Source organism: Talaromyces stipitatus, genomic scaffold (genome assembly GCF_000003125.1).
Source record: "Talaromyces stipitatus ATCC 10500 scf_1105507295491 genomic scaffold, whole genome shotgun sequence".
In the NCBI taxonomy this organism is placed as follows: domain Eukaryota; kingdom Fungi; phylum Ascomycota; class Eurotiomycetes; order Eurotiales; family Trichocomaceae; genus Talaromyces; species Talaromyces stipitatus.
Genome location: NW_002990122.1, coordinates 1,045,067 through 1,065,074, shown reverse-complemented (window position 1 = coordinate 1,065,074; position 20,008 = coordinate 1,045,067). Strand labels below are relative to the sequence as shown.

Below are 20,008 nucleotides of genomic sequence, written 5' to 3'. Positions count from 1 at the left end.
GGAAGTAGAGACTAGTGGAAGGGACTGTTGGGGAGTCTAGAGGTATGTCTTCTGCCTCTGCCGAGTTCTGGAGAAGATTGTGGACTAGTACGTCTCGTTTCTCATATACAGTAACTGCTAGGAGGCTGTTAGGCCTTAGCGGATCTTTCAGTGGAGGGCTTCGGAAGATACCTGTAGACTTATGCCATTTACTTATGTTAAAAACATCCTTTATTTGTGTTACCGTAGAGAGCTTCTCTCGCTAAAATTGTTATTGAGACCATCTAGTTATCCTATAGAAGTCTGTCTTTGAGCAGAGGCCTAAGCAGTAATTGTGTAAAGCTTTCTTATAGTCTTTGTTCCACTATAATTATTCTATGCTTGTGTTATAGTCCTCTTAGCAGAGCCTCTATATGCTCCTTGAATTGTAGATGTCAGTTTTTTAATAAGAGCATCAAGATCTTCTTCTGTTGTGGCTGAGCTCTCAGTGCCAGCGAGATTAGAGGCGAGGAGCGAGAAGAAGGAGGTGTGGTCTAATGTGTTAAATCTCAGTTTCTAAGCTGTTTCCTTGTATCTCTAATCCCATGGAATAGTGGTAATTAGTAGTTGATAATCAGAGGTTGCATCTAAATGGCTCGCTATGCTAGCTTTGGCTCCTGCGAGTGCCAGAGGGCTTGAGACAAAACTAAGATCTAGCACATTACCCCTTTTATGTGTGGGACAGTCTATGTCGGAAATAAGTACTAGACCCTGGAGATCCAGCTAGTTAATAAATAGCTCTGCAAAAGTTGTAGGGCTGCGTTATAGTGAGGGTTGCCATCTGTTGTGTAGTAGGTTAAGATTGCCTGCAAGCATTATTGTTTAAGGGAAATATACCTCTGGCAGGGTTATAAGAGCTTTCGCGGCTTCACCTACTCTACTGTAGCCTGCTAGGGTATTATAGATGTTAACTATCAGAGTGGACTTTCCTGTGGGCAAAAAAATCTAAAGGAATAGGAGATCCAAGGCTTCTTTAGTGTCAGTTATAAAGAGGCATAGCTGGGAGGTCTAGATGCTTTTCTTCTTTTAGACATAGATGAGGACTCGTGGTTGGCAACTTATTGCCTAGCTATTAGTTGGGGAGAAGCATTCATATAATGGATATTTTTTAGTGATCTATTGACTGAGGTCTTTGAATATATATGGTTCTTGGATTAGGATAATATTGATGTCGCTAGTATATGCCAATGTGAGGGCTATTTCATGTGCATCTAGCACGTGCTCTACATTTAACTGTAGAATTTTGAGAGGCACCTTTTGAGTTAGATAGTGATAGATTATAGCTCCTGTTTAAGAAGAGAGGCGAACCAGTTTTATGGTTAAGAGATTATAAAATAGACTGCATAAGCTATAATGGGAGAATCTTCAGTTAGGGTGCAAGGTGGGGGGGTTACTAAACGGAAAGAAGAGATAATCTTATGGATTAAAGGCTATAATAATATCTTATCTAATGCCATAGGTATTTCTTGTGTGCCTATGGAAAGCCAAGAGCTATATCCTCCTTCAGTTCAAGCTTTTACAAGGTTTATAGCGCAGGATTTGCGGATCTCTGTTTGTTGAGCTTTAGTATGTTTAGTATTGCCTTTAGAGCGCAGAAGGCATTCTGCGAAATCAGCTAGATGTAGTCTATGGCAGTGTATGCATCTAGAAAGGCATTGATGAGGCTCTGGGGCTGTGCAGCGGTTGACATGGCCCTCTTCAATATGCTCTAAGGAGCCGCATAGTCGGCATTGAGAGGGGCGTGCATAGGATCGTGCATTATGCCATTTCTAGCATTGTGTGTATTGAATAACTATTGTTTTCTTAGAGAGGTGACGAGTATTAGTGATAGTGCCAACAGATGTAGCTGGATAGGCAGTGGTAATTTTATACCTTCTAGGAAGTTGACAAACCAGCTTGAGGAGAGAGTATTAGGGTTGATAGCGCTCGTAGTGGTCTCACTAATAGATATAGGCTTGAGCCCTGTAGTTTCGCTAATTTCTAAGGATAGTAGTGTAGAATTGACAGGGATTAGAGAGTATTAACCATCCAAGATTTGGCTAATTTTTCTTGGCATGTTGGTGACTCAGTATGAGACCCATCGGGAGCTGCGTTCTATCTAGTAGTTAACAAAGAATATAGAGATAGTCTCTTTTTAGGCCTCAAGGGCTAGGAGAGCTTCTGGAGATGAGGGACATAGTGCAAAGCCAGTCTTTATAGCTTGGACTTCTTTTAGTGCTGCACTATTTAAGTTTAGTTGAGATTATAGGCTAGAGTAGATAGCGTAGGCTTCCATTTTTCTAGCTGCATGATCAGCTGGGAAGCATACAAAGAGCCAGATGTCAGGAAGGGGTTATTTTACTAGAGGCATAGGCTTTTTGATGGAGGCTTTAGGGTAAGTAGTAGGAGTTGATTTGACCAGGGTATATTAGGTAATAGTAGCATAAGTTGACTGGTTAAGACCTGAGGGGGGACGTGAGGGAGGGAGTAAAGAGAGTAAGGGATTTAGGGTGGGGGAAGAGGAAGGGGAAGAAGATAGGGCAGATAAAATGGAGGTTATCGAGATACTGCTAATATAAGTGTTAAAATGTTGTTGAGCTACCGAGGTGAGGTTATCGCTTAGAGTGGTGAGGACTCTCAGTAGGTGAGGAGCAAGGCCAGTAGTTTAGCTGCGGTGTTTATCAAGGAATATAGCTATGGGGCTAAAGATCTTCTGTCCTTTAGAAGCTCTTGTTGTGGCTGCAGACGTGGATTCTAGAAGGGCTATCTGTAGAGGGCCGTCTGTACCAGGGCCTTTACGCGCCATGGTGTTGCCGGGCGCGTTGAGACGCGTCAAAGGCTGCACTCCTGGGAGCTAGGTGGTAGAGAGGGTTGAGGATTTTGAGCCTCCGACTGTTTGATATAAATAATTATAAGGAAGTCGCCTATCAACTCGAAAATCGTTTTTTTCCATTCCTCTCCCCAAGAACGGGGGGGACGGGGATAGCTAGTGTTAGATTGTATGTAACAATCTCTAGCGGTTTATCTCAACGTATCAAATTATGTATGCACAAGATGTGGGAATCCTTGATCCTTGTTGTTCTTGTTCTTGTGTCTAAGTATAGTCTAGGTGGAAGATATCTTTTACCCCCTATTCGGTGGATCAGTGTGTGGCTCGCTATTATTGGCTGACAAATCTCCTCTATCTGATTGGTTGAATCAGCTTAGCTAATCCAACAGCTAGCTAGATAACTAACGTAGTTCACTAGTGAGTTGGCCACACTAGTGAGTTGGCCACTTTTACCCGAAAATAACTCTATATTGATTTCAAATCCCAATTTTCAAAGCCACATACAAAAATATATACAAAAATCTAACTACTAGTACGATTAGGACATCGATTAATTTTATGTCCTTCAACACCACAACCACTGCAGCGAAATTGGCGGCGTACGACTGCTTGAGAAGCTGGGAGCTCCAGCTCACCCGGAGCAGTAGTAACAGCTTGAGATGCCTCAACCTGATCTTGTACGAGCGCTTGAGCTTCTTCGCCAGTAATCCCATGCTCAATAGATATCTGTTTCTTAGATTTTTGGCGTTTTTGTTTCTCTTTGCCATGCGCAGCTCGTAAATCACGGTTTTCTTTCTGTACGAGTACAAGATCATTCATAGTCGTTTCATAGGCCTTTGACATCCGCATAATTGCTTGATCAATCACTTGATTTGGGCTTCCTGTACGTTCATTTATACGTTTCGTAATTGTAGTTGACTGGCGTACAAATTGGCGTATATTTTGAGGGGTTTGTAAGCAAGATGATTGTGTATTGCTTGATCGACTCGGAGGGGGTGTTGGTGTTTTTAATTGAATATTAAGTTGTTGAATAACTCGATCCGGATTAAAAGGCACTAATCCAGTGGCTGTGAAGCTATTCCGAATAGTTTGAGCTTTATATGCCACCGTACGAGCCTGTGGAAATGCCATTAAAAAGTCCATTTTGTCGATATGGTTGAATCCAAGCCTCATTCGTTGCTCAACAAGCTGCCCATAATGCCGTTTTAAAACAGCAAAACAGCCAACGTCAAGAGGCTGTAATATATGTGAAGAATGAGGTGGCATGCAGATTGGAATAATATTATTCTCAGTGCATATACGATCAAATTCTGCAGTCAAATGGCTTCCATGGCCATCAAGAATCAACATTCGATATTTTCCCATTGTACGATCATTGATATAGGGAATAAAATGGGTTGTAAGCCATTCTAATCCTATTTGATCTGTAGTCCAACCATTCTCGCTAATATTGATCTTCCAATCACTTGGAAGATCATCAAACCAGCCTAATCGTACGTTTTTCTTTGCCTTGAAAATAATGTACGAAGGAACAGCCCATCCAGTTGAATTTGTTGCCTCAATTGCAGTCACCCATTCTCGATTCCCAGGCTGTAAAAGCTTTAGCCGTGCATATCGATCGCTTCCAGTAATAACCTTTGCAGATTAGCAGAGTCCCATAGCAAAGCCAGTCTCATCAAAATTGTAAATATCTTCTGGTAAGATCCCATACTCCAATATAGCAGCTCGTACGCGATCAAAATGTTCCCGGATTATCTTCGGATCTTCGCATTTAGCGCGTTCATAGTTATATCTTCGTGAGAACTTCGAATCGATCTCTGGACGGCGTTTAGTCAGCTTGGTTACCCAATTCTCACCAACTTGTTGATTGCCACGTTGTAAAAGCATATAATTAGCCATTTCTCGTACGAGAGAGTGCCGGGGAGGTAATCCACGTCGATCTAAATCAATAACCCATTTGACAAGCGAATCCTCCTCAGATTGAGTTAATTTATGGTTATTGGCGTGTTTTTCAGCTCGATATGGCATGCCGTTGATTCTATTTTGAAGAGTTGACCGTGAGATATTATAGATCTCTGCTGCTTTCCGTACAGAGCGTATTCTGCCATTCTTTAAATCAGAAATAGCTAATGGGATTCGTCCTTCTTGCTCAGCAGAATTTTTTTGATTTTTATTGCGAATTGGTGGCATATTGACGCGTTGAGTTGTGAAGGATCAGTATAGAACGCGTATTCGGGTAAAAGTGGCCAACTCACTAGTGTGGCCAACTCACTAGTGAACTACGTTATACTGTACCGTGTGTACAGGAATCCCCAGGTGTTGTCAGATAATCCGGACATCAAAAGAGGCAGAGGTCTCGGCTGTTCGATCTTGCAGGTCTAAAAAAGACACCTTAAGACATATATCTGGGCACCTAAATTTCAGCCCAATGTTTACCCTTTATGATAGCTCACAAATCACCCTGCCAAAAGTGTCTATAAAAGACCCGGGATTGAACCTGATGCATGAGACAGGGACACAGAGAGAACTCAATACATACAATCTTGCTAGTCACTTCTTCTTTCGCCATCCTTGTAAGCAATTATTCAAGATTGGACTGGGCTTAACCCACACCAATCCGACACTACGATGCTTTCCAGATCTGTATCGCGCACCAAAATCGGGCTGGGCGAGTATACTTGCGGAGAGAGCGTATAAAGTTAGAGTTATCTGTAAGGGCGAGGATAGCTTTCAGACATTGCAGATGAAGTCTCTTGTACTTAACCCAATGGATCATAGTAGCTTTGGAGTTTATTCCAGCAAATGGCAAACAAGGAGGGAATCGCTACCTAAAGGACTGGATACAATGCAGTTTGACAAATGGTTGTTCAAGCAGTAGAGCTGGACAGGAGATTGATAATATCTTTCGGAGTTGTTCACATAATTTTGCTATTTTGCTCTACTGGATATAATTAGCTGGTTAATGAGGCTATTTGTATAGGCTTTGTTCAGTCATCCAGGTATTCGACTTAATTCTCGCCTCCAATGGGGGACAGAAAGGACCGGCTCACTGTCGTCAATTAACAATTCAATTACCGTAATCGATGCTTTCTACACCTTTTGCATGCCCTCATACGACAATTGGTGCACATAAAGATGTATTCCGGAAGAAAATGGTTGCAAACTTCGCATTGCAAATTGCCTGGATTCCGCCAAGCCCACTGAGAGTTTCTATAGTGTTCGCACCCCACGTCTTCGTGATGGCGTACGTTCTCGATAATTTTATTGAAAATGCCCTGGCGAACTTGGGGATCCGCCCCAGGTTCCACCTCATCACCGACTGCTTGGTTGGCCATATACTCTAGTCTGTTCTCATGCCACAGGGGACAATCACAATTCTTCCACACCTCCCCGCAGACGTAGCAAAATTCATGACCGCAGCTGAATAGAAACGATTAGCATCAATACGCTTGAGTATCTATCCTCTAACTGAAGACACATTTATGACGACTAACCGGCAAGTGATATGGTTACGACCGTGTTGAAGCTCGACCAGCGTTCGGCAGTTAAGCATCGCATCCAGTTCTCAGTGTCCGCTAGAGCTAGGACATTCTGAAGGCTCTCGTCAAGTGGGCAGTCAACGCCAGGATGAGCAAGAGAGCGACATGGTACATGGGTTTCTTGATGACACTCAGGGCAAATACCATGGTCGCTGCGAATTGCGGAAGGTGGGATGAATTTCGAACATGTGAGCTCTGCACAGTAAATTCGATCTTTTGCAGTATATCGATAGCTCTTTCGCCGAAATCCTGAAGTTCATGATACGTCAAGATCCGTAGAGTGATACCAGGGGGTATAATTTGACCACAACAGCGTGGTGGGTACAACTCCTCGTCTTTAATGGCACCAAGAAACAATTGCCTGATACAATCTCTGCAGAATCCGTGACCACAGGCGCTTTCGAAAAAAATATCAGTATCATCCAGACAGGAGCCGCACTGCTTGGTAGTACGATGCGTTGGAGTCAAACGCACAGGGGTTCCTCTTTCAACAGCTTTGCTATTTAGATGCATCCGCTCCATCAGATCTCCTATTACTGTGGAGATAGCGTCGCTATCGTCAAATTCCTGTCTAGAGTTGCCCTCGCCAACAGTATCGAGTACTTCATGCTCCTCTCCATCTATTCCCCTCGCCAATTGATGATCATGTCGAGCAACGCTTTCGTCATACATGATAGACATCAAAATTTTCTGATCGGTGACGATCGCAGTGCTAGTACTAACGGCCAAGATTTAGTCTTGAATAGAGACTTGGGTAGCGAGGAGGTCATCTCTCATGGAAGCGATCGCTAATTCCAGGTCTGTTGGTTTGCCCGCCGTCTGTTTTCCCTTCTGTCGATGTCCCAACTCGTTGAGATCCTCCAAACAAAGTTGCAAGGCAAGATTATGGCTAGGATCTTGTGCCATACTGAATGCTGAAATCTGAATAAGCTGCTACTTCAAGTGTCGCGTTAGTGAGAGCCACCTAGGTAGGAGCAGAAAAATAGCACATGGAAGAATAGAATAGTGTTATAGTCTCACATCACTTTTCAAATCACCAGATGAAAAGGTGGTTCCCACACCTAGCCAAACAATACTGCCAATACCAGCACTCTGGACTGAGCACAGTATGAGAAAGGATACAAGTGGGAATGTTTATTTAGCAGGGGAAGTTGCGGTGAGTTGTAGGCTACGATGGTATTCTGCTGTGTAACATGATCAGTCAAATGGCTGGGAGAGCACCAGTCCGCATTTATATACTGTACAGTTCGCTAAATATTTTACACTCGAATTTGAGTAGCACTCCAACAGTTTCCAAACTCACGCCAGCTTATTACGGCATATTCAGATGTAGATCAACGTCGTGTCTATCTGGCGTGCAGACCCATTTTTGCTGGAAATGGCACACAACTAAGGATTTCGCAAGCCGTGGAGATTCTTTAAAACACAACACATGTGCAAGCCAGTGATATAATCTAATGTACTTTTGCAGATAAAGGTGTTGACAAAATGATATACATGCATGGAACATAGTGCATTCCGGTAAATAATAGTGGATAATGCTGCTCCTCCAACATCAGTCACTGAGCACCAGAAAAAAAAATTCATCTCCCACAATACCCTATGGGTAGAATTACATGCCAGGACATGCAAGTGAATGCATTGATGCCTGAATACTTCTAATAATATGCAGTATGAGTATAGAATCCAAAGCTATTTTGCACAGTTAAAATTGGATGTCTCTCCTCTTTGATATTTACAGACACAGTTATATATGCGCCTTCAATTTCTGCCCATTGGACTATTCCTCCATATCCCTTTGAGTGACTAATATATTCAATATTAGCAACATGCTCGGTGCAACGATTATCAACCTGAAATATTTCTTTTATCCGATTGGTAATACACCAGCTACCAATGTTTTCGCTTGCCGAGTCCTGCCATTACAATGTGAGCAAAAAGAGGAGGAACGTGTTAAAATCCTGCTATTGGCATGTGGAGATCCTAGAAACCTACTTTTCACTCTGTGGTGCAAGTCCAATCATGGTATGTACGATTCATGTGCCAGTTATCTTAAATTGTAGCTAACCTAGGGTCTCAGATGCGCAAATTCAATGGGAGTTTACTTGCTGTGATGTTGAGGCTGCGATCATAGGTACCCACGCTATTTTCATTCCATGGAAGGCTGATTGTAACCCTTGCAGCACGAAACGTCATCCTCTTCTCTCTGATCGCTGATAATGCATCGGAAGCGGCGATATGGAATATCTTTTACCATTTCTATGTAACAAATGCCGACATAGCCCTGATAAAGAGCCAGGCAAGTAAACTGCTAGTCTGTTCTGAAACACCCGAGACATGGTTCTCCTCAAAATATGGCGCCTTCATCAGCTTCATGAGTGAAGATACGCTCTGTCGCCTTCGTCAATTTTGGCACCAATACTCTGAAATGGCAAATTTGAGTGCTCGTCAAAGAAATTCCTTCGAGGAGAAAACAAGAGAGGCTATCAAATCCACATATATGAAAAATATAGGGGACAATGTCCTTACTACCCACGGCCTTCGCTCAGCGGCAGTGCATTGGGCCCGTGCGATGCCTGTGCTTTCTTCTTGCTTCCAAAAATTCTGGGAGACCGGCGTTGTTGCTGGTAATACGATAGATGTACAAAACCTTGAAGTGGATGGGCGCGGGCGTGTGAACCCTTTATTTGCCCTCTCGTCTGCACCAAATGGGAAATTTGCTGTCCATTATGGCACCGACCCACTTCTTGGATTTCACCTCGCTAGTGCATTCGACGATGAAACTTGCTCCGAGTGGGATTTAAAAAATAAGATTGTCGGTCTTGCAAAAACTCAATTTTTGGAGTGGTGCACCACTTTCAAAGAGCAGGTACATGCTAATACTCTTTTCATCAGAGTCTTTTGCGGAGAGGCTCTGCGCTTTTGTCATGCGTTGCAAGCGGTCCATACTTCGACATATCAAATTCCCAAAATCACGAGGGCATACACGTATCCGTGGGATTCCACAGAGCTAGTTCTTCAGACCGTAGATCCGCCCGGCGACAGCAGTTTATACGACATTATTGACACTTCTAATCTCGTAGATCATGTTGGGATGCTCAATGTTTTACCTGCAGTTATACCACTCTTAGCCCATCGAATAACCTCGGTTTTATACACAAATGGCATGTTACGGGCGGCAGAAGATACAACGACAACACTCTCTACTCTATTATGCTCAGACGTCGCTACGACGTCTTTACTATTTGGACTTACACCTACCGCACAACTCTTCCCATACACGGTTGATGCGGTGGGAATTGAGGCAGCGGTCGATCTCATCATTCCCAAGAAAGTTGGTCGGCAGAGTCAATACTATGTGAGTATTGCATGGAGGATACCCAACTTCGGTGACTGTTTCCAGGTGCAGGATGGCTTATCTCCGTGTCACCAACTTGCATATAAACCTGAACAGCTTGCTGAGTACTTTTATAAGCTATATTTAGCAATGTTCAGCTGTGAAGACATGAGTCTTATGATGGATTCCCTGATGCGCCAGGTGGAGTCACCACTATCGGTAGATCTTCGACATTACAATCGCATGACGTTTGTTGGTCTCCTCTCTTTGGCCAAGAATCATGTCTATACCGACTGGTCACCCTTCATAAAGTACCTCCTGGACATGATACAAGCCGACACAAGACTTCTTGTCGGAAGTAACAGCCTCCAAGAGCTTTATGTATTGCTCCACCTGTTGGGCCTATTCACGAGTGATGTCCTTCGACAACCGCCTCGCAGTATCGGTAGAACCCCATACGGACAGCCTAGACCGCGCGTTGCTGATAGTGGGCTCTTGGGGCGTGAAGAGCTTCCGCCAGTTGTATATGTGGCTTTGATAGTTCCACGCCACAAACTCGAGGTCTTCACGAAAGAGAGCGACCCACGGGGTACGCCAGGTCTTCATGTCAGCATCTCAAACATTGAACAAGGCTTTGACAATAGCTTTTATGCAATACAATGCTTCTTCGGACAGCTGAGGACACGGAATAATGATCATGCTATCTGTGATGTTATTTCCGACGATCTTAGATGGCAGGGGATCGCGGATCTAATCGTGACCTGTGCAGTTCCTACATGGTCTTTACTCCTAGGACCGAAAGCAGGTATCCGTGTCGCCTTGGCAGTCTCAACAACTCCATCCACATCTCACTATATACCTCATCTAGGATTACGTCTGAGTGTGTACGAATGCGGATTAGACAGCTACAATCTGCGGATTTTGAGTGGACCTCCTGGAGTCACATGTTGGCCACAGAGCACGCATGCTACAATAGAGCAGACTATATCCTCTCAGCGGGAAGCTTGCATAGTGCATCTGGACAAGGACTCACGCGTCCACACCTTGCAGGTCCGGAAAACTTCGGATGCCGCCGTGACATGTGGCACAAGTTTCGAGGCGACGCAAATTTCGCCATGCACCATGACTGTGAAAATTCAGAACTTCGACGACTTACAAATGCATTACCCATTTCCTGTAGATGGGGAACAACAGAAGACCAGTATTAAATCTGGGGTTGTTGAAATGACGGTTCCGATTGCTTCCGCGCTCTCTCGTGGTGGATACAACCACAATCTATTCCCCATATATATGTGCAGGCAACAGCTGAATCCGCTTCTCATTTCCAATTTGAATCTCGATAGACAGCCAGAAATCTGCGCTGCGGGAAAGCTTGATTGGCTGACGCAATTCATGGGCTGGACGCTGAGCGGGAAAGAACGGGCATCATATGAAAAAAAGTCAGCTGAGACTTGCGATGTGTTGCTTCAGCTCAAGTCCTCAATAAATAATTTATTGCAAAGCTTTATGGGACTTAACCCGCATGGTCAAACGCGAGTGTTTCAACTTACCTGCAAGCATAAGAGAGACAGCTCCGATACCTTGATCTTCGCCTCAGCGTTACGCCATAATATCCCACAGAGATCGATCCTGCTTGATGCCTTTGTAGTCCCTTTGACAAAGGAGAGGGTTTCTAAAGTGGCGGAAGCCTTAAAATCTCTTGCTACGGCGGGCGAGATACTTAGCGTTATAATCAAGTCCCGTGAAGAAGAAATACTGTGGAAGAAGCTACTTCCTGTTCAAGTGGAATGCTGTCGACAGGTTTGGCATCATGGAGAAGGCTGCGAATATCGTTCGCAAGGCCGAATACCATTGTCTACAGAGCATAGTGTCTTACCAATCTGTGTGTGCGGCGAAAATCATGATATCGACAGGTTTCCCCGTATTCGGAATTGGGAGATTTTTGCCAAGTACGCGACGCGCATTGCGATTATGCCACTTTCAGCAATACCGTATATGGAATCCTTCATAACTAACGAGCAGAAGCGACAACTTCAATCCCAGCTGCGGGGACCCGCTAGTGAGAAGTGTGATAACTGTGGAAAACATGACGTACGACCCAAGAAATGTTTACGGTGCGGAATTGTAAGTTACTGCAACCGCGATTGCCAAAAGGCCGCATGGAAAAAACATAAAAAGGACTGTAAAAAAGGAAGAACTGGGATTTTATAAGGAACACTTATGTCGGCCAAATCATCAACCTTGGGTTTAGCATTTTAGTGCCCATAATACCATATTTCAATATTGAGAATCATATCTTGGTAAAAAAGCGCGACAGATTATTACATTCTTTAGATCCTATAGCTAAATTCATTTACGGTTCCGCTGATCAAATCGTCCCGATAGCCAAGAGCCTTAAATATATAAGTTTGCAACATCTGATTTTGTCGTTCAAGCGATGAGGTTGAGAGAAATTGCAGTCACGCTGAGCGTCCTCATATGTACGTTGCGGCCAGCTTGTGATCGAACAGATACATATAGTCAATAGCAGGATAGAAATCCCGCCTCCAGCGCTTTTGTACTCCTTGGAGAAATTTTGCTTTTACAAATTGTGGGTCTGGACATTGAAACCGGCGAAGAAGACTGTCGAGCTCACGAGATCTGGTTAGGCTTTTACAAAGACTTTGCTAAACGACGAGAGGTACAGTATCTCTATCCGTTCCCTTCAGTTGCATCATGTCTTTTTAAAGAATCAAACACTAAATTCTTGAAGTCAATATGCCAACTTCCCGTCGGTAATATAAAGAATGTATAGCCAGCATCATCTAGTACAGTGGCTTGCGGTTTCAGCATGACACTTGAAAGAAGCCTTTCATTGACTTGTTAGCGTTGGGAGCTAATATTGTCCAAAACGCAAAATATACGTTCTTTATCACTGGTTGTATGTATTACATGAACGTACTCTAATATGTGATAAAAAGGAATCTCTTGGTATTTCCTTTAGGAATCGTCGTCGTATTATTCAAAACAGCGTCAAATAACGGTATTTTATTCGAATTTGTCGGCACTATTTCCCAAAATAACTAACTACAGTAATACTGTTAGTAAGCCTGTGTTACAACACGATACGCTATATTTGGAATATAACAGGAGTTTTGTCGTACTACATAATACAGTAATATAGGGTCTTGTTGACATGTTGGAAGCCTGGTGTTAGGTATCTGTTGGACGGAATGGTATTTTTCAGATGCTCCGGATTTCCAACAAGGTATAGAATCCCAAAGCCAACCTCAAACATATAAACCTTCACCTGGTGCACCTGAAACTTAACTTAAAACGTCATGGTCGTATTCCTCGGAACAGGGAGAGCCCAAGTCTGCTAGTTAACAAAATATCTATATAAGTCCGGCTTTGGAACCTAATGTATGCAGAGGAGCAGAACATGATATACAATTTGTCAGCAAACCTGTGTCACTAACTCCCACTACATATATACGGATTCCAACATGACATAGCAAATTGAAACTGTGTGGCTCAACGTATGTCAACATCATATCAGAGCTTGGCGAATAGATCGGATTCTTCCATTTTTTAAATCAGATATAGCAATTAATATCCTGCCCTCCTGATTGCTTGAATTTTGTGTTCTTCCTGTACGAATTGGGGGCATATTGACGCGTTGGTGTATAGAAATAGTTTAACGCGATCCGGAGCAGTGATCCGCTCGGTGTCATGATCACTCGGCGTCCGATTACGTTAGGATAGGGCTAGTCTCTCCGGGCGTAATAAATATCTATCTATCATTTGTATTCGCAGTTTTAACTAGTCAGGAAATAATTTATTCGTACAATGAAGACTTGCGAAAAAAAAAGAGGAGATATTATTCACAGTGTTTGTAAATTGCGAATGCGAATAACTGACGAATATTGCTGATCACTACGAATATTCGTATTCGCAACAGCCCTGTTGTACTGTATCTGGTGATGTACAGGTTTCTTTTCTTTTTCCTGATCCGCCGACTAATTTAGTGATAGTATGTCCACAGGCTGTGAATAGAACGTGGTCAATAATCGGATTCATTTATTCATTTCGGAGCTATAGTGCATCTAGACCGCTATCAGTTTCTAATAAATGGTGAAAAAATATGTTTAATAAGCTAAACCTAGGATATTCTTCAGCAACGACAGAGCAGAAAGCAACTCGTTATCGTGATACCTCCGTGCTACCAGTTGTAAATTGATGGGTGCTCCCTTAAAATCAGACTTGCCCCACAACTTTTTCACATCCTGACAAGCATCACTCAGCGGAGTGTACCCCTGGTCATATTGCTCCCCGGAAATTGCACGAATGGGAGTTGGTATCACCACGCCCGGGTAGTCAACCATATTGTATAAAGACGTATATGTCCAGTAGAAAGCCGTGTCATGGGCAGATGCCGGCCCCACAAATGCCGGCCCGATCACTACATCAACATCCTGCTCTTCCCAACTCTTCGCAAATTTGTGTCGGAAATCATCCCTCTCTTTTCGCAAGAGGTTTACAGCCTGCGCGGTTTGCATACCCGACTCCTGTTGCTCTTCCCATATCCATTCAGTCAAGGAATGGAGTGGCTCCCCTGTTGAGACGATGGCTTTTTTGCTTAAATCCCCTCCATCAGGCCAGTACATCCGACGAATCTTCGACCAGGCGTCGGCCGCGCCGAACGGTTTGAATTCCTTCACTTCAACCTGGCTTGCGTGCACCGGATCAGACAGAAGTTTTCTCGCCCAAGAAATCGCTTTCGCAACAGGGGGCTGAGGCTGGATGAAACCATCGTTACTGATGACGCCGATTTTCAGGCGGTGGCTATTTGGTGGAGTCCGTGATCCCGTCCAAGAAATAGGAACTAGATTGGGGTCTAGGAGGTACGGCTTCGCTTCCAATATAGTGGTCATGAATAGGTCGATGTCTCTTATACTGCGACACATTGGCCCAGTAGAGGCGGGAATGTTGAGCTCCGCTGCTACTGGGGTAGGTAGGAACCCTCTCATCGGTAATATGTGCGATGTCGGTTTATACCCGTAGATGCCGCAAAACGCAGCTGGGCAACGGATACTTCCTCCAATGTCGGTGCCAACTCCCAGGGGCGAGCCCATCAGAGCTATCAGCGCTGCTTCTCCACCTGTCGAGCCACCAGCGGAAAGGTTGATATTGAATGGGTTCAAGACCCGGCCCCAGAGAGAGTCGCTTTCGAGATGCATGAGACTCTGAGGTTGGTTTGTCTTGCAGTAAAAGACAGCACCCGCGCCACGAAGGATCTGGACCATCTGGCAGTCACTTTCGTCTTCGACGATGGTACTGAGGTATCCTAACGAAGAGGATGTCCCAGCAACCGGGATGTGGTCCTTGATACTGACTGGTACACCGTGTAGACGACCCATAGGTCTCTTATTCTTTTCTAAATATATGTCTAGCTGCTTCGCCTGCTCCAGTGCCTCAACCATAAACCACTGTGTCAAACAACCTGTGAGCTGGTGAGCAATAATTGCCCTTTTTGAAAAAGCAGTTACTACTTCAACCGCTTTATATTTGCCTTCAGCGATTTCTTTTGCTAGGCCCACCGCATCATACTCTTCAGTTATCTTGATCTCCTCCTCGTTCAAGATACCACAATTGGCCGGTATAGTAGAGACATCGGAGGGGGGGTCCTCAAGAAACTCCGCACGGAGGTGATATTCAGGCGGGACTTTTCTATCGAAGGCTTTAAGTAAAGCTGCTCGTTTCTCTTCAAAACTTGCTGTACCCACTGGAATGGGCTTTGACTGAACCATGGGTAATAACCTAACGACGTTAGTCGGAGCCTCTTGAGCCATATTGAGCGATAGTTGATTAGTATTTGTCCCGTTCGGTTTGTGACAAAGTAAAGGTTATGCTATCGAGGATTCGAGCTTCCTTCTACGTGTTGTATTAGCTTTTATATGCCCGGGAGAGCTCTTCTATGTGAGGGTGGCTTGTTGACATTGCTTTACCAAATATTGAGCCAGTTTCGAGATGGATATTTTCATAATAACGTAAGCGGTAAGCAACCCGGGCATGTAAGCAATCCCGCCACCTCTCCCGGAAACGTGTTCTATATTGATTTTAAATCTCAATTCATTACTAGTCCAGTGGTGATGCTGGTATATTCATACCCCGACCCCTCGCCAAGGCGATAGGCAATGGAACAAAGGAGCGATTCTTTGGTCATTGGCGGTATTGCCGGAGGGGAGGGGAGCAATAAGAACTTGAGAAGGATACCTAGAATCTATCATTTTCTTTTATCTAATCCCAGGACATATCCAGTAACCTCTAAATTAAATTACGTTGTCGATTCTAAGTGATGAATTTAACTCATCCTACATAATTATGGATTCTGTTAAAACAGTCAGTTATATAGTGGTAAGATCGGAAAGATACGTGTCTCTTACGTGAGGTGTAAGTCACTCCAGAAATAATTCTCTGAGCACGTGCAACATTGCAGTGGGAGGATAGGAAAGATATCTTGTAGAGAAGGAAGCTGAAACTCCATGACGATTCTGCTCTGATAATCAACGTGGATGGTTCACTGCTTTTATACAGTACAATCGATTCTATATTTAGGAAATAGAATTGCAGAATTAAAGTGGTCCATCGTTCAAAGTCACCTTCTCGTGATGAAGAATGTCAAAGTCAGCTAGACTGCGTAGTCTAGCTGAAGCCGAAAACTTTCTAAGTCGAAACTCCAGTGGAAACTAGGCCTGAGGAGCTTCAGAAGGACTCGTCTGCAACTTCATAACGTCGACGAGTCTTTGGGCCACTTACCTACCTACCTGCTACCGATCGGAATTCGGACCAGCGAGGCAGTCAGCTAATTCGGGCGCTAATGTGAGAAGTACTCTTGGTCAATCGCTACTAACTTACTGAGAAAAGAGGTTTACGTCTCAGAGGGATGGGTTATTACATTTGGAGAATATGACTACAATGATAAGGAAACGTTTAATACATAACACATGGGTACATAACACATGGGTTAGAGGGGTTGTTGGAGCTGATACAGCTTTTCCTTTCAACATGAGACCATGACCACATTGTACATAATGCAGGACAAATAGCCTATTAATGCCTTTTAGGTTTAGTTGCCTCCTGGTATAATGAATTTACTAGTATTCTACAAACCACTGTACTTTGTACTGGTAATTTCCCAAGCCCGGCCATTCATGGCTAGCAACATAAGTGCCAATGTGGAAACACGGAAACAGTGGTTCACGTCCTGGTTGACTGCCCAGAACTGAAGGTCATACAACAAGAACTAAGGAAGAAGATAGTGAATAGTGACTGCATTTAATGATATGTTAAATATCCTAGGAAGGTAAGGAAGGTAAGTAGGACGATATGCGATATGCAAGGTGGTAGCATCTTAGGTGCAATGCTCTACAGACACCACAAAGGTTTCAAATATGAGGATTGCATAGTGCTCGTACAAAAGAGTTCTTTTTAATTCCTAGCGGCCAGCCTTTTCCCTTCATCTGACATGTAAGTAGTGTTGGTCGACCCACAGCACGATTTTGTCCGTCTAGGACTAAAAATATTTGTGATATCACTTCCGTCACCGATCATCTTCTCTTATCAAGCAAAGCATTTGAAATGCATACTGCATCCAATAAGCATGTATCCTTGAACGAGTATTGATATTCGAGCTTATTTCATACCCGATACATCCGCTTGGCTTCTTAAGTCGGCCATCTTGCTATGGCTTTGTGCAGCTACTATCTTTCATGATTCATGACTAAAGGAGCTCATATAACGGGTGATTAGTGAATATAAAACCAATTGGCCTCATGTACATTCGCAATTTCTTGTCAGAGAGGTCAGCTGAATGATTTTTTTTCTCTAGTCTTGAACCCCTCATCGACAGTATGTCTACTTCAAACAATAGCACCATGTCACGCGAACTGCCGAGTCATATCCCCGGGACAGTTCATCTTGTAGATATAGATCATTCAATGCGGACTCGCCATGCAAATGCAAACGGCGATATAGTTCTAGATCCAACACCATCTAGCGACCCTAATGATCCCCTTAATTGGTCTCCTCGTCGCAAACTTTTGTCACTGATCTGCCAGAATCTGTACGTTAATCCAGAAACAGGAAAGGTATGATTGCTAATGAATATAGATATACTTGGTTCGCTGGTATTTCAGTGTCGACCGTTTACTCCGTCCTTGTTCCCTTATCTAAGGCTTCGGGAGTGTCCACTGACACGTTAAATCAGGGGACAGGATATATGTTTCTGTTCCTGGGTTGGAGTTTACTGTTTTGGCAGCCATTTTCAGTCAGATATGGCAAACGTCTCACATTTTTATTATCCGTTGCTGGAGGTATTGTTAGTATCCCATTTCCCGTTTTACCGCCATTAATATAATACGTTGTATTAACATGCTCTTAAGGGGACATCAATTTGGAGGTAAGGCTGTTACCTACCACAGTATCGCTCGAGGTTACTGCATGAGACTTACATACATGAAGTGCATACGTAACAAGCAACGGCGAGTGGATAGCCAAGTGCATCTTGCAAGGTTTCTTCATTGCTCCTATTGAAGCCCTTCCGGAGATTTGTGTGACTGATCTGGTATGTGCCCTCTGACGAGATTATTCTGATTGATCAAAGAGAGAGCTGAGAGGCGAGCAGTACTTTACACACGAACGCGGCACCTATATGGGTATCTATGCCCTGACCCTAGCAGGTAGTAATTACTTTGCCCCTGTGATATGTGGATTCATCGCCGAGTACCAGGGATGGAGGTGGGTATTTTACTGGCCGGCTATTTTTCTAGGTGTTGTCTTTGTCTTTTTAGCCTTGTTCATGGAAGAGACCACCTACCATCGTAATAAATCAACATTAACCCAAGTTGATAGATTGTCATCTTTAGAACTTTCGGGAGGAGAAAAGATAGCTGTCGCCACCCCGACGCCTCGCGTGGCAGAAGATGGATATATTGACAGTCAAAAAAAGCCATTTGTTACAAAAAAGTCGATTGGACGAACCAATCGGGGTCAAAACATGTTCAATCATGCGCTTCAAAGCCTGAGGTTTCTGGGGTGGCCAGTCATCTTTTACGCAGGCTTCTCATATGGTTGTTATCTGATCTGGTTCAATATTCTTAACGCGACAGCCTCCATCATCCTTTCAGGCGCACCATATCATTTCGACTCTTCAATGGTTGGACTCAGTTACCTGTCTTGTTGCATTGGCGTTATTATCGCGTCGATTGTGTCTGGCAGGCTGAGTGATTGGCTGACCATTAAGCTCGCTCGCCACAATAACGGCATTATGGAGGCCGAACATCGCTTGTGGCCATTTGCTATTTGTGTTATCACAGTGCCTTCATCTCTCATACTGTGGGGTGTTGGCGCTCAGCATGGTGTTCATTGGTTTGGACTGATATTTGGAATGGGCGTCCTCGCTTTTACCTCGACAATGGGGATCACGCTAAGCATCAACTACATGATTGACAGTTACCATGACATCAGCACTGATGCCATCGTGACTGTTATTCTTGTACGCAATACAATGTCATTTGCAATTGGATATGGGTATGCGGTCTATCCTTATGAAAGAATAAAGCGTCACTGACCTACTGATCCTCAGAATAACACCATGGTTGACGAATCTCGGGTACCAAAATTGTTTTATTTCCGCAGCTTTCATCGGTATGGCTGTCTCGTTAGTTTTCTTGGTTATGGTTAAATACGGAAAGCCCTTGAGGGTCCGGACTGCCAGTCAATACTGGGCCATGGTTAACTGTGATAAATCCGCCGAAGACCAGTGATCCCAGAAGAAGTGAAAGGCTGTGACGTTGTCCTGGACTGAGAGTCACCTAGCAGAGTCTCCATTAGCATCAGAATCTCCTGCCTGCTGCTCTGTGGTTGGAATCTTTGCTGCAGTCTCTTAAATCAAGAGTAATGACAATTCTGAACGCGAATTTTATATCTTCAGTAACCATGAAATGGAACAATAAGCCATACCTATACTCGCCATTCAGATTACCATCATTCAGATTAACAGTCATGACTTCATGGATTCAAATCAGACGGATTTTCGATCTACAGAGATTGTACAGTCGGACCAGAAATTTCCATGATGATGATGATTTATTACGCTTGTAGGGGTTAGCCCTATAGGGCACTAGTGCGGTAGATACATGCAATTCGTGTGTTTTCGACGCATCCTCCTAAGCGGCCTATGCTTTTCCTGCTTCCGCGTGGTGTCTTGGTATTTGCACTTAGGACCCCATTAAACTAGTGTTCCCAACACCTAGTGAGTTAAGA

At 43.8% G+C, this 20,008-nt stretch overlaps 5 protein-coding genes across 5 annotated transcripts, besides 3 other annotated features; 2 read left to right on the top strand and 3 right to left on the bottom strand.

The window, feature by feature from the left end:
- Positions 1–289: part of a mobile genetic element that runs on past the window's edge.
- Positions 290–393: 104 nt separating this feature from the next.
- Positions 394–1,194: a mobile genetic element.
- Positions 1,195–3,349: 2,155 nt separating this feature from the next.
- TSTA_110860 (uncharacterized protein) lies at positions 3,350–5,017 on the bottom strand (the record flags this gene model as incomplete). The annotated part of the gene is made up of 2 exons (XM_002488618.1): positions 3,350–4,462; positions 4,559–5,017. 2 exons carry the CDS (start codon positions 5,015–5,017, stop codon positions 3,350–3,352), a joined length of 1,572 nt encoding a protein of 523 aa, XP_002488663.1.
- Positions 3,476–4,972: a mobile genetic element.
- Positions 5,018–5,747: 730 nt separating the features above from the next.
- On the bottom strand, positions 5,748–7,272 carry TSTA_110850 (uncharacterized protein; the record flags this gene model as incomplete). The annotated part of the gene is made up of 4 exons (XM_002488617.1): positions 5,748–6,247; positions 6,322–6,418; positions 6,511–7,056; positions 7,117–7,272. The coding sequence occupies 4 exons, from the start codon at positions 7,270–7,272 to the stop codon at positions 6,168–6,170; spliced, it is 879 nt and encodes a 292-aa protein (XP_002488662.1). The 3' UTR covers positions 5,748–6,167.
- Positions 7,273–8,195: 923 nt separating this feature from the next.
- TSTA_110840 (uncharacterized protein) lies at positions 8,196–11,995 on the top strand (the record flags this gene model as incomplete). Its single annotated transcript, XM_002488616.1, has 3 exons — positions 8,196–8,391; positions 8,447–8,500; positions 8,550–11,995. The coding sequence occupies 3 exons, from the start codon at positions 8,196–8,198 to the stop codon at positions 11,912–11,914; spliced, it is 3,615 nt and encodes a 1,204-aa protein (XP_002488661.1). The 3' UTR covers positions 11,915–11,995.
- A 1,835-nt stretch (positions 11,996–13,830) lies between these two features.
- Positions 13,831–15,534, bottom strand: TSTA_110830 (amidase, putative; the record flags this gene model as incomplete). The annotated part of the gene is made up of 2 exons (XM_002488615.1): positions 13,831–15,483; positions 15,508–15,534. The coding sequence occupies 2 exons, from the start codon at positions 15,532–15,534 to the stop codon at positions 13,831–13,833; spliced, it is 1,680 nt and encodes a 559-aa protein (XP_002488660.1).
- A 2,085-nt stretch (positions 15,535–17,619) lies between these two features.
- On the top strand, positions 17,620–19,509 carry TSTA_110820 (uncharacterized protein; the record flags this gene model as incomplete). The annotated part of the gene is made up of 6 exons (XM_002488614.1): positions 17,620–17,807; positions 17,855–18,062; positions 18,127–18,143; positions 18,206–18,308; positions 18,369–19,273; positions 19,329–19,509. 6 exons carry the CDS (start codon positions 17,620–17,622, stop codon positions 19,507–19,509), a joined length of 1,602 nt encoding a protein of 533 aa, XP_002488659.1.
- Between the last annotated feature and the right edge of the window lie 499 nt (positions 19,510–20,008).